Source organism: Peromyscus californicus, unplaced genomic scaffold, assembly GCF_007827085.1.
Source record: "Peromyscus californicus insignis strain IS unplaced genomic scaffold, ASM782708v3 Scaffold_2__1_contigs__length_46816999, whole genome shotgun sequence".
In the NCBI taxonomy this organism is placed as follows: Eukaryota; Metazoa; Chordata; class Mammalia; order Rodentia; family Cricetidae; genus Peromyscus; species Peromyscus californicus.
The window spans coordinates 33,413,004-33,426,236 of NW_026294540.1; the positions used below are offsets into that span (position 1 = coordinate 33,413,004).

Below are 13,233 nucleotides of genomic sequence, written 5' to 3' on the forward strand. Positions count from 1 at the left end.
TACTGCTCATGCTGCCTTCTCTCACTCAGTCTGGCTGGTGACTCTCTGAATCTCTGCCCTTCTTCTTCCCAGCATCCTGTCTGCCCCGAAAATCCTGCCTAGCTATTGGCCATTCAGCTTTTTATTAAACCAACCCGAGTGACAAATCTTTACAGGGTACAAAAAGATTATTCCACAACAAACACCAGCTGGGCATGGTGGCATGCGTTTGTCATCCCAGTGTTAAGAGATTCATTGTCACAGGCTATGTCCCAACAAGCCAGGTTTGGCCAACCCTCCAACTGGTTGGTTGGTTGGTTGGTTGGTTTTTAAAGAAATACATAAGCCGGGCGGTGGTGGCGCACGCCTTTAATCCCAGCACTCGGGAGGCAGAGGCCGGCGGATCTCTGTGAGTTCGAGGCCAGCCTGGGCTACCAAGTGAGTTCCAGGAAAAGGCACAAAGCTACACAGAGAAACCCTGTCTCGGAAAAAAAAAAAAAAAGAAAGAAATACATAGCCGGGCGGTGGTGGCACAGGCCTTTAATCCCACCACTTGGGAGGCAGAGGCAGGCGGATCTCGTGAGTTCGAGGCCAACCTGGTCTACAGAGCGAGATCCAGGACAGGCACCAAAACTGCACAGAGAAACCCTGTCTTGAAAAACAACAACAAAAGCTGAATCCATAGCAAATCAGAAAAAGGAGATTTACTCAATGTGGCCACAATGGGAAGAAGGACACAGAGCTTCAGGCTATCCCCAAGTCCCAACTCCAGGGGCCTGACACTGACATAGACAGGGTTAGGGTTTCAATAGAAGGCAAGAGATCGGCATAAGGAAGCTGTCTGGCTTGGATGTGGTCAGTTCCATCATTGTCCCAGCTCTGCGTCTTTCCTCACCTTCAGCTGACAAACTATAAATCATTTTTGTGGAGATAAGTTCTTCCTGTGGCTGCCCCAAGGGCTTCAGCCTTTTCTTCTTTTGGGAGGATATCCTTAGGAGAAGTCTAATATCTTGGGGTCCTTTGTTTCAAGGATCTGATAACCAAAGAGGCAGGCCAGTTTCACCAGCACTCAGGAGGCTGATGGATTGCTGTGAGTTCCAGGCCAACCTGGGCTACACAGTGAGGTCTAGGCTAGCCTGGGCTACAGAGTAAGATTCTGTTTCTCCAGTGTTGGGGGTGAGAGATAGCTTATTCCTGAGCCAAATATTAATGATAATGTCCTGGAAACACAGACTTATGTTACCCCAAATTCCATGTTTCAGCGTGGAAGCAGTTTTCATAGTAACAGAACAAAGAACGTTATGAATCAAGGAACTTTAAAAATACATTGGTGGTGGTGCTGAAGAGATGGCTCAGGGGTTAAGAGCACTCGCTGCTCTTCCACAAGACCCAGGTTCAATTCCCAGCACGCACATGGTGGCTCACAAACATCTGTCACTCCTATTTCAGGGGATCTGTTGTCTTCATCTGGTCTCCAAGGGCACCGTGCATGCACATGAAACACTCAAACACAAAATAAAATAAAACAAACAGACAAAAAAACTAGTGGAAACATTAAGTAGGTGGTTACATCAAAGTAGAGAAATCCCAGCTATATGCCTCACGTGTTATCTGATGACTCTTAAGCCTTTTGGTTGGCAGAAAGTGGGTTTTGTTAATATATTCCAAGAGTTTTTTTTTGTTTTGTTTTGGTTTGGTTTTTTCGAGACAAGGTTTCTCTGTGTAACAGCCCTAGCTGTCCTGGAACTCGTTTTGTAGTCTAGGCTGTCCTTTAACTCGTAGAGATCCGCCTGCCTCTGCCTCCCCAGTGCTGGGATTAAAAGCGTGTGCCACCACCGCCCAGGTCCAAGAGATTTTTATCCATTAGTCACAGCATGTTAGGGCTCACACAGAGGCGGGTAAGCAATGGGTGTGTGGAGGGCTAAAGATAGCCCAAGACAAATCGTCTTCAGGCTCTGGACCTGCAACATAACTGAAGTCAATCAGCCAATCCGCCTTCGCAGACACATTTTTTTCCCAGGAACTCTCATTCACAGATGAAAGAAAGAGAGAAACAAGCTAACCAACCAAAACTCAAAAACATTGCCCAAGTCAAAACACAGCAACCCGTGTATACATAGAAGCGAGATTCAGGGGAAATTCAACTTCCTTAAAATTTGTTCCCTCCGCAGACTGTGCTATTCCACACATTACGGAGCACTCAGCTGCGGTGAAAGAGCTCCTTGTGGGCCAGCGGGGACAACCGGGCTCAGCTTTGGTTCCAGGTCCCTTGGCAGGACACTGGGGGGATGTAGAACAGCTGTTTGTCCTCACGCGCAGCAAACGCTGGACGCGCCTGTGGCGCACATACTACATTCTTTACGGCTCGTTTTTCTCAGATCTCGCGAGACCCCAGCGGAAGTCTCGCGAGACGTGGGCGCCGGCGGAGAGGAGGGAGATCCGAGCGTCAGCTGCGGCGCCGGACTGCTCGGCTGAGGTTAGTGACAGAGTGGCTGCGTTTGCGTGCCGGGTCGCCGCGCGCGCTGCCGGGGCCGCAACGAGGAGGCCGTGGGACGGAGCTGTCCGCCGCGATCGGGCATGCACACAGCCCGGGTCGCCTCCCGTCGCGCGCCTCCCCTTTGCAGGGTCTCGGGTGTCGCGCTCCCGGGGCCGGGGTGGATGGCCTCCCACCCGTGTGTCCCGCTGCAGGACGCGGGGAGGCGCGCCTGGACCGGGAGTGGGGGGCGGCGTGGCCTGTGGACCGAAGGGCCCCGGGGTCGGAGTCGGTTACCTCCTTGGATCCCGTAGGTCCTGGAGATCGAACTCCACTTGACAGTCTTGGCGGCAAGCCCCTGTAAGCGCAGGATCCTAGCTTCAGCCCACTTTATTTATTCGTTTATTTTTGGCGGTACTAGAGATTGAACATAGGACTTCACGCGTGTTAGGCAAGCACTCTACCACTGAGCTGTGTCTCCAGCCCTTTTAAAAATTTAGTTGATTAATTTACGTGTGTGTGTGTGTGTGTGTGTGTGTGTGTGTGTGTGTGTGTGTATGAGTGTATGAGTGCATGAGTATGTGTACACGTACATGCACATGCCAGGGTTTCCTGTGGAGGAGGACAGCTTGCAGGAGTTGGTTTTCTCCTTCCACCATATGGAAGGGATGGGACCCTACTTGTCTGGCTTGACCCTAAGTGCATTACAGACTGAGCTGTCTGTGGGCCCCATTCCTCCCAGCCTCAACCCCCAGGGCTTCGTGCCTGCTACCCATCCTCAGCTGTCTTCATACTTCTTATTCTGTGATAAGTCTTCCAGCCTGGCCTTGAATTCCTTTTGTAGCTCAAGCAGGCCTTGAACTTGGCGACCAGCCCTTGACTTTGTCTCAGCCTCCTGAGTACCTGGGATGACAGACCTGTGTCACCAATTGTCAGGTTCCCAGGCTGTCCCTTGACTGAGACCAGAAAGAAAGTGTGTACCTGTCAGCTCAGGAGCCATCCCGAGCTGCAGCCAGCCTCTTGGGAGGAGGGGGGTGGTCTGCTGTCTGCAAGTTCAGGGTTCTTGTACAGCTTTAGGTACCTGTGTCGTGTTGTAGCTCCTGAAACCGCAGCTCTTCGTGCTAGTGTGTTAGTGGCTGAGTTCTCGGTGGCCGGAGGGGGTAGGACAGAACGTGTGGTTTTCTTTTGATCTTGGAGAACAGAGGCCTGCTTCTTCCCACTGTGCCTGTCACTCACCTGGCCACCAGCTTTTGCTTTGCTGGGTGTAATTGGGGTGCACACCAAGGTTCTGGTTAAGTGGGAAATTCAGGCTATGTTTCTAAAAATTAACTTTCCTTTTTTTTTTTTTTTTTTTTGAGATTGGGTTTAGCTCTGTCACCTGGGTCTGGCTGTGTAACCAAGGCTAGCCCAGAATTCATGATCTCGCCTCTTCCTCTCAAGTCCTTGGGTTAGACATTCCTTTTCTTCTCAAAGACCTTTCTCAGATGGAGAAGTGCTTGGGCTCCTTTGCCCTTGACCCCTCCACCTACCACAAGGAATACCAATACCTTACCCGATCCTTCAGTCTAACCTGGCATGACTCTGCGCCAGCGTCTCCATCCTCTCCCAGAAGGCTGTGAAGGGCTTTCGGAAGACTTGACAAGGCACCACAAGCTCATTGGTTCAGTTAGCGTTCCATGGGCTGACTCTTAAGTGTGAGTACCAGGACAGCTCAGGGGGACTCCAGAAGAGGGGTTACATGATTATTCTGCTCTTGATAGGAAGCTGAGGAGGTTTGGGGTCCACTGCCCCTACCATCACTATGACCTCTGAACTCAGGGCAGCACTGTTAGTTGCTGGAAAGCGTATTTTGTTCCTATTGAATAAAGAGCCTTTTTCAGACTTATCAGGATGTTCTGGACCTATCCTAGAGTGCTCTCTCTGTTCTGACAGGGAGGAGGGCCAATAGGGGCTAGTTAAAGGATGGCCAACTTGTTGCCTAATCCTGGATCTCTCTGCTTTTGTTGTGAGGGTACTCCATAGACATCCTCCCCCCTTTTAAAATTTTAATTGTTCTTTTGGTTTTTTTGAGACTGGGCTTCTCTGTGTAACCCTGGCTGCCCTAGAACTTGCTCTGTAGACCAGACTGGTCTCAAACTCAGAGATCTGCCTGCCTCTGCCTCCTGAGTGCTGGGATTAAATTTGTGCCCCACCCCTTCCCGGCATAGACCCTGTACTTAAAAAAGCTCTCACAGGTGTGAATTCTTTTTTTTTTTTTTTTTTTTTTTGGTTTTTCGAGACAGGGTTTCTCTGTGTAGCTTTGCGCCTCTCCTGGAACTCACTTGGTAGCCCAGGCTGGCCTCGAACTCACAGAGATCCGCCTGGCTCTGCCTCCCAAGTGCTGGGATTAAAGGCGTACGCCACCACCGCCCGGCCACAGGTGTGAATTCTAAGGCATACAGTGTCACAGTGTAGGACTCGGTTCTTCCCTTCTTCTCTGTGCATCATGGGGATCAAACTCAGGTCAACAGACTTGGTGACAAGCATCTTTACCCAGTAAGCCATTTCTCAAGCCCCACACCAGGTAATTCTCAACCCTCACAGTCATTAAAGTTACAGACATTCTACACTGATCCCGCCATTCCAAACTAAGCAGAGCGCCAACCAGGGGGACAGCATCCCTCATTGTCCTCTACCCTTACAGAACCTAGTCCTCTCCACCCGACTCGCCGCCATCTGTCACTGCTTGACGATCAAGAACCTTGGCACACCTGTCTCTTGCCTGTGCGCTCCAGCTTTTCAATTTTTCCTAGCTCCTAGCTTTAGTCTCACAGCTGGATGCTACCTGTTGTCATCCGGGTATCTGATGAGTGCCCTGGACCTGCATGCCCACAGGAATGCAGCAGCCCTGCTGGCATGGCCCCTATGTGAGCCTGGATCAACACGTAAATCTCCTCCTCACCTACTCCCTCCCTGGCCCATCCCTGCTACTGATCCGAAAAGAGCCTCAGGCTCTCCCTTTCTCTGTCCACTCTCCGGGGAGCTGTTGTAGCTGGTCTCCAGTTCAGCCACATAAGCCTCTTCTGGCTACTAACCCACCTTTCGTGCAAGGCCCCAGCCTTGTCCTCTGCCTTGCTGGGGTGGGGCTGGGCATTGCCACACAGATCCTTCTCACTTGTAAGGCTTCCTTCCCCGGGGTCTTGTCTTCTCTCTGTGATGTCATCCTCACATTCTCTCCTGCAGTCACCAGAGCATCGCTCTGAAAGCTTTCCCTTTTGGGAGTCCACACCCAGTTCGGGAATCCCCTCTCTGGCCGCCCTCCATGTCCCTTTAACCTCCCCACCATCAGCACCTCAGCTGCTTTTGCATCCCGGCTGCCCTTGGAAATGCTGAACTGGCTCTCAGTCCACTGGCCTCAACCTTGCTCTCTTACTTCTTTCTTTTATTTTTTCTTTTTCCTTCCTTCCTCCCTTCCTTCCTCCCTCCCTCCCTCCTTCCCTCCCTCCCTCCCTCCCTTCCTTCGTTGGTTTTTTGAGACAGGGTCACTCTATGTAACCCGGGCTGTCCTAGAACTCACTGTAGACCAGTGCTGGGGTTAAAGGTGTGCCCCCCACACCATCTCACCATTCTCTCCTTATGCACTCCCCACCTCTTTGCTCATCGATAACCACCCAGCTCCGTACCCTACCGCAGGGGTACTTCCCCTGGCACCTGGGAACCCATCAGCCTCCTGCGAGTGCTGCCCTCCCTGGTTTCTATCCAGCATGGGAAAAGGAGCTGACTGTCCTAGACATGGGACATGACTCCAAATGTTCCTCTTGGGGACTCTGCTCTTTGGCATCACTTCCCAGGAGTCTTCTTCCTCTGTGGGTGTGGTACTATGCCCACCTCACCCCCCCCCCCCCCCCCCCCCCCCCCCCCCCGGAGGTCAGGTCTTTGTACCCTCATCCACCATCCCAGCATGGAGCTCCTTCTCTCCGAGCCTCCACTTGCTCCCACTCCAAAGAGGGCCTGCCATCTGATTCGCCTTCTTATGGGCTTAGGTGTCCCCTCCATGTCCCCGGTGTCACCTGCATGTCGTACTTCTGAGAGCTCTGGTGATGCCTCCAGAAACTCCAAGGCCGAGTCTCAGGACTTTGACAACAAAACGTGGACACGTGGGGACAGTGTTCTCTGAGATGTTGGCTGCCATGGTTGGTTCGGTTCCCAGGGCCCTCCTCACCTTTGGTCCCTGTCTCTTTAACAGACTAACCTGTTTTGCCTCCCCAAATTTAAACTCCTTACTCCCCCATAACAGGAACCTCTTCCTGTGGTGGGTCTGGCCGGTGGGATACCACAGGCCCTCCCACAGTGACACCCCGTCTAACATGAGACAGTCACTCACCATGGCTCCCCACCAGTGGCCTACCGCCCTCCCACTCTTTTATAAAGCACAGGGCAGGTATTCATCTTTCTTTCTTTTTTTGTTTTTTGGTGGTGGTGGGTTCCCTTTTCAGATCTAGGTGGAAGAGAATGGTTTTAGCAATTAGAAAAATACAAATATAGGGTTTGGCCACTGAAAGTTATTTACAACTCTGTGTGTGTGTATGTGTGTGTGTGTTTGGGGGACGGGATGGAACTGTAAGATGCTTCACATTCCTGATCTCCCTCCAGCCCCAGAGTCTAGTACGTGTTTACTTAGGAAAGAGACGTACAGGTGATTCCTAAGCTGGAGGTCTGAACTTGAGTAAGGAGCTCTAAAAACCTAGGCAGGAGAAACGCCCTCCCTAGCCCAGTTGTGGTCTTTAGGGAGCCCCTCCACAGATACTCTCATAATAAACCCGTGCTACTGCTTGTCTTGTTTCTTCACTCCAAACACCCCAGACCCGAAAAACACCAGCATGGCCAGGTATTGGGATGGTCACTGGTTGCTTATTTGTTTGTTTGTTTATTTATTTCTGGCCGTAATGAGGGCTTCAAGCATGCTGGGCAAACGCTCTGGCTCTGCACTGCGTCCCCAGCCCTCTGAGACAGGTCTCACTAAGTTGCTTAGCTGGGCCTTGAGCTTGCACTCATGCCTCCTGAGTGTCTGGGATGACAGGCCTGTGACACAGTTTCCCCAGCCGTGACTTGGCTGGGGGGCCAACTCTAGCCTGACTCTCAGCTCACAGGCTAGCCAGAATAGTCGGTATCCTGTCTGTCCCCCATCCTCCCCATCCTGGCTCTGGAAAGTTGCGGTTCTACTCAAGAGGGTGAAGTAGGCTTTGAACTGGCTCTTTAGCTGCCTGTGTAGCAGCCTGACTCCTGTAGGTTGAAAACACAGTGTCTGTCCACTCTGGGCCAGATAGCAAGACCAAGTCTTAAAGAGGAGCTCGGCATGGTAGTGCATGCTTTTAATATAGGCACTCTGTGAGTTTGGGGCCAGCCTGTTCTTTTTTTTTTTTTAGATTTTTAAAATAATATTTTAAATTATTTAAATTATATATTTTTATTTCACATACATTGGTGTTTTGCTATGGGTGTTGGGTCTCAGGAACTGGAGTTACAGATAGTTGTGAGCTGCCATGTGGGTGCTGGGAATTGAACCAACAGTCAGTGCTCTTAACCACTAAGCCATCTCTCCAGCCCTGGGGGGCCAGCCTGTTCTACATGGCGAGTTCCAGGTCAACTGGAGTTAGAGAGTGAGAGCTTTTCTTAATACAAAACAAACTCACACACATAAAAATCTGTTTAGAAACTTAAAAACAAAAATAACCCCCCCAAAAAAACAAAAACAAAAACAAAAAAACCAAAACCAAACCAAACAAACCAAAAACAACAACAACAAAAAAACTAAAAAAAGCACTCTGCAAAAACCTGGCTTAGCTGATGTGCTGGGAGCTGGTGTGTGTAAATGTACCCAGTACGTGTCAACAGTGGTACCATCTAGCATTGCCCTTTTGGTTCCTTTCCAAGGTGGGTTATCACCCACGTGGGTTTATGGGTGAGGCTTAGTTAAGTGTAGGTGCTAGGAACCTGCAGGACCCCTCTTTATGTGAGCCCCAGTTAGAGGCAGTGGGAGCATTGAGCAGCATTGCTGGTACCCACATTGCTGGGGCTGCCATCACCTGACTGTTGAGTGCTTGTTTCTGATTCCCAGAGGCCACTTTTGTGGTGAGTGTGGCTTTGGGAGGTGTGTCCCTGGCCCTCTGAGCATGTCCTCCCAGGAGCTGAATGTCTGCCAGTCTGGTGTGCAGACGAGCCCTCAGATGGTTGCTTGGGGTTGAGGATTTGTGGTCTCTCTCTCTCTCTCTCTCTCTCTCTCTCTCTCTCTCTCTCTCTCTCTCTCTCTCTCTGTCTCTCTCTCTCTCTCTGTCTGTCTGTCTCTGTCTCTCTGTCTCTGTCTCTGTCTCTCTCTCTCTCTCTCTCTCTCTGTTTCTGTGTGTGCATGCTCCATGGATGGAGATCAGGAAAACTGGGTGTTGATTCTTTTGCTCCACTTCGTTAGAGACTTGTTCAGTGCTGTGTGTGCAAGGCTGTGTGGCCTGTGAGCGCTGGAGGATGCTTTTGTCTCCATCTCATATTGTAGTAGGAGTGCAGGAATTACAGATACTTGCCACCATGCCCAGGTTTCTGGGGAATCAAACTCATGTCTTTCTACAGGTACACGGTGCCATGGTGTGAGCAAAGGACCATGGCGCTGCTCTTCTGTGGGCTCTGTAGGTGGAGCTCAGGTCGTCAGGCTTTACTTACTTACTACTTTTACCATGGAGTCGTCTCACTTGCCCTGTTTTTAAGTTTATTTTTTATTTCTTATTGTGTGTGTCTGTGCATGAGTGCCATGCTTAGGGAGGCCAGAAGAGGGAACTGGAATTACAGGTAGTTATCAGCCTGATGTGGGTGCTGGGAACTGAACTTGGATCCTCTGCAAGAGCCGTAAACACTCTTAAATGCTGAGCCCTCTTTTATCCCCTACCCCTCTTCTTTTTGCAGATAGGGTCTCTCTATGCAGTCCTGACTGACCTGGAACTTGCTGTGTAGACCAGGCTAGCCTTGAACTCAGAGATCTGCCTGCCTCTGTCTGAGTGTTGGGATTAAAGCCTATGCCACCACACCCAGTTCCTTTTTTTTTTTTCTTTTTCTTTCTTATAAGTCAGGGTCTCATGTTTCTCAAGCTAGCCTCGTACTCATGTAGCTGGGGCTGGCTTTGAACTTCTGACCTCTACCTGCTGATATCATAGACATACCATGTGGCATGCTTTTGCGCCTCATTCTTCTCTCTGCATTGTTGGCAGTATTGGCTTCAGGTTAATGTTGAAAACATGGTGGTTGACTCCACAGGAGTCCTGGGGAGTGGGCTTTGCCAGCAGACAGAATGTAGGAAGGCTGACTCTGACTTTTGCTTTGTCTCCCTGAAGGAGCGAGCGTGACCATGGAAGACCTGGGGGAGAACACCACAGTCCTGTCCACCCTGAGGTCTCTGAATAACTTCATTTCTCAGCGAGTGGAGGGAGGATCAGGCCTGGATGTGTCCACCACTGCCTCAGGGTCCCTACAGCTGCAGTATGAGCAGAACATGCAGGTGAGTGGCCTGCTGGGTGGGTCTCTGGGCAAACATCTGGCCTGGGTGGCTCCAAATCAAGCCCTGTATAGTGGGTGGGTCAGCATGAGCTAGGCTTGGAGGCATTTATGTGTCCTGCAGATACTTGTAGGCATTTATCACCCCAAGCAGTAGACGGAGACCAGGGCCTGCCCTGAAGCATGCTGGGTAGAGGCTGCCTTGGTCGCCCCTGAGTGGGTGCTTTTGATGTGGGTTCTGGGGACTGAACTCAGGTTCTCCCACAGGGTTGCTTTATTTATTTATTTATTTTTACTTTTTTATTTGTTTATTTTTTGAGACAGGGTCTCACTGTGTAGTCCCGGCTGTCCTGTAACTCATTATGAAGACCAGGCTGGCTTTGAACACACTGAGATCTGCCCACCTTTGCTTCCCAGGCGCTGGGAATAAAGGCGTGTACCACTGTGCCCGGCCCCGTGAGGGTGCCTTGTGCTGGCAAAAGTTTACTGTGATTTGTAGTCCTATTTCACCTCATGCTCTAATTCCTCAGAATGCTCCAATGGGTACAGTTCCAAAGGGGCCAGGTCTGCTGGAGGAAGAGCTTCAGGTCCCAAAGTTGCAGCCCCAGCCAGGTCCGAGTTCGGTCTTCTGGGTCCAAGGAGGGCAGTGCTCTTTCAGCCTTGCCTGGTCCTGTCGGCACCAGTGACCATGCCAGGCTGCTGGGGCTTCTGTGCTCACCTCTCTTTCCTGTTGTCCATCTGCTCTGGAGTGGTTCCGTGATGAGTCAGGAGCTTCTTTTGCTCTGGGAGCCCTGGTGATGCTTATACACTGCCTGGCAAAGTGGACAATGTCTGTGGGCATTGGTGTGGTGACCGAATCACTGTTTGTCACAATACTAGCCTGTACACAGCTTTTTAGTGGCAAGCATTGTCTTTCATCGTGAGAGTAGGTTGTTTATAACAGTGTCCCTTTGGCATTAAAGCGTCCCCTCTCCACTCCCTTTCTTGAGTATTAAACCCAGAGTCTCTCTTTTTTTTTTTTTTTTTTTTTTTAAAAGATAGGGTTTCTCTGTTTAGTCCTTGCTGGCCTGGAACTCAATTTGTAGACTAGACTGGCCTTGAACTCAGAGATCTGCCTGCCTCTGCCTCCTGAGTGCTGGGATTAAAGGTGTGCGCCACCGCCGCCACCACCACCACCACCACCACCGAGCTGAGCCCAGGATCTTGTACATGCTAAACAATCATTCTACCACTAAGCCACACTTTCAGTGTCTGAGGTCACTAGGTACTGTGTGGTGCTCTCCCGCAGGTTAGGAGTCCCCTCCTCTGCAGAAGCTCTAGCTTTCTGAGACTGGAGGTGGATGTGGTACACTTGGGAGATGGAGACAGAGGTGTTGTGAGTTTGGGGCTAACCTAGGCTACATAGCAAGACCCTGCCACTAAAACAAAGACCTGGAATGTGAAGGAACTTAGCACCTCTCACCAGCAGGTGAAGTGAGGTGAGATGGGAATAAAGACATCATTTTGTGGGCTAGAGAGGACTCAGTGGGTGGAGGGCTGGCTGTGCAAGTATGAGGACCTGAGTTCGGATCCCCAGTTCCCATGTAAAACATCTAACATGTGTCTGTAAGCCCATCGCTCAGAGGGGGCAGCAGGTAGAGACAGGAGGACCCCTGGAGCTCATCAGCCCACCTAGAGAACGGATGAGCCCTGGGTTCAGTGAGTGGCCCTAAGAAAATGAGGTGGAGGTCATCAAGGAAAACACCCAAAGTTGGCCTCTGACCTCCAGGCATATACATACATGCCCACCCACATGAACACATTCACATACCACACACACACACACACACACACACACACACACACACACACACCCCAAGTGCATAGGTCGAGGGATGGGGAAGGCTTGGCCTCGTCATAGGCAGCCTGGATAGTTCATTGGTGTGAGGGACACATAGAAGAATCCCTGGCTTTAGGTGCCAGATGCGGACACACCTCTAACCCTTTGTGGCAACTGGAATGTCTCTAGACAGCACCAGATGTTCCTAGGGGGCTGAGCTGCCCTTTGTGGGGAACCACTGCCTAGTCTGAGGTTCTGGTTTAATGCACGTGTGAGAACTCCAAGAATGTGTCTGGATGAGATACTGGTTCAGAAAGTGGTGCCACCTGAGGTTCTGTGAGCACCTAGGGTGTGTTGTGGAGTGGGGCAATAAGGCCCAGGAAGTCGGTGACCCCATGACAGGGAGTGGCACTTCTCTGGGCTCCTGGACAACTGGCTTGCTTGTATGTAGTCACCCTCTGGTGGGCAGTTCAGTTTCTGTGGCTCCCCAGTTCTGGGCTTCTGGCAGTCACTCCTGTCTGTCTTCTGGTTGTCCAGGCACTAGCCAGGAGCTATGGGTTGTGAAGATGTGCTGGAGGTCTCCAGCCAGCCTGTGGTCAGGGAGTCTTGGGGTGATGCACTGACAGAGTTCCTAGGCTTGGAGATGCCACCTGTAATCCCCGAACTTGGAAATCGAGGCAGGAGGATCCCAGCAAGTTCCAGACCTGCCAGGACTGCAGAACGAGACCCTGCCTCAAAAAATCAAAACCCAAAGTTAATCATGGTGTGGTGGCCCGTGTCTATTACCCAGCTCTGCAGGGGGTAGAGACAGGATGGGCCAGCCATGACTACATAACAAGTTTGAGGCCAGCCCGAGCTGCATAAAACTCTGTTACAAACCAACAGCCAGTCAGCTGAGAGTTGTGGCCCATGCCTTGAACTCAGCTCCCGTAACCCTCGCTACTCCAGAGCTACTCAGGAGGATCCCAGGTTGCAGGCTAGCCTTGGCAACATGGTGCAGCTACAACAGGCTGGTGTGGTTCAGTGGAAAAGTGCTGGCCTAATATGTGTGAGACAGGTTCAGGACTCCATCATCAGCACTGGGGAGGGAGGGAGGGGAAGAGAAGAGGAGAAGAGAAGAGAAGAGAGATAGAGGGGTCTGGGTCTAAACCTCAAATTCAAAGTAGGAGAGAGACGACCACAGGGAGGGACATGGGCAGGTTCCAGGGCCAGCATTAGCCCAGGTTGACAACTCAGCATGGAAGTAGACCTCTGTCCTCACTCTGTGAACTATCCAGAGGGACTCAGCTCCAAACAGCACAACTCCTGACTGGCTAGAATTTAGAATTTAGAATTGATGATCAAAGCATCGAGCCCCAGGCATCCAGACACCTAACTCTAGAGCAGTCAGCTCACACTGGTGTTAGCTGCCATGTTTGTGGTGGCTTGTTAGCTGTAGAAACACAAA

General features: G+C 51.0%; 1 protein-coding gene across 1 annotated transcript in view; it reads left to right on the top strand.

The window, feature by feature from the left end:
- Positions 1-2,384: 2,384 nt before the first annotated feature.
- The window catches only part of Mad1l1 (mitotic arrest deficient 1 like 1), a 334,799-nt gene continuing 323,950 nt past the window's right edge, over positions 2,385-13,233 (top strand). The window contains exons 1-2 of the mRNA XM_052754234.1: positions 2,385-2,455; positions 9,808-9,971. Coding sequence (XP_052610194.1) covers positions 9,822-9,971 — 150 coding nt within the window. The 5' untranslated portion in view covers positions 2,385-2,455; positions 9,808-9,821. The remainder of the gene's footprint in view (positions 2,456-9,807; positions 9,972-13,233) is intronic.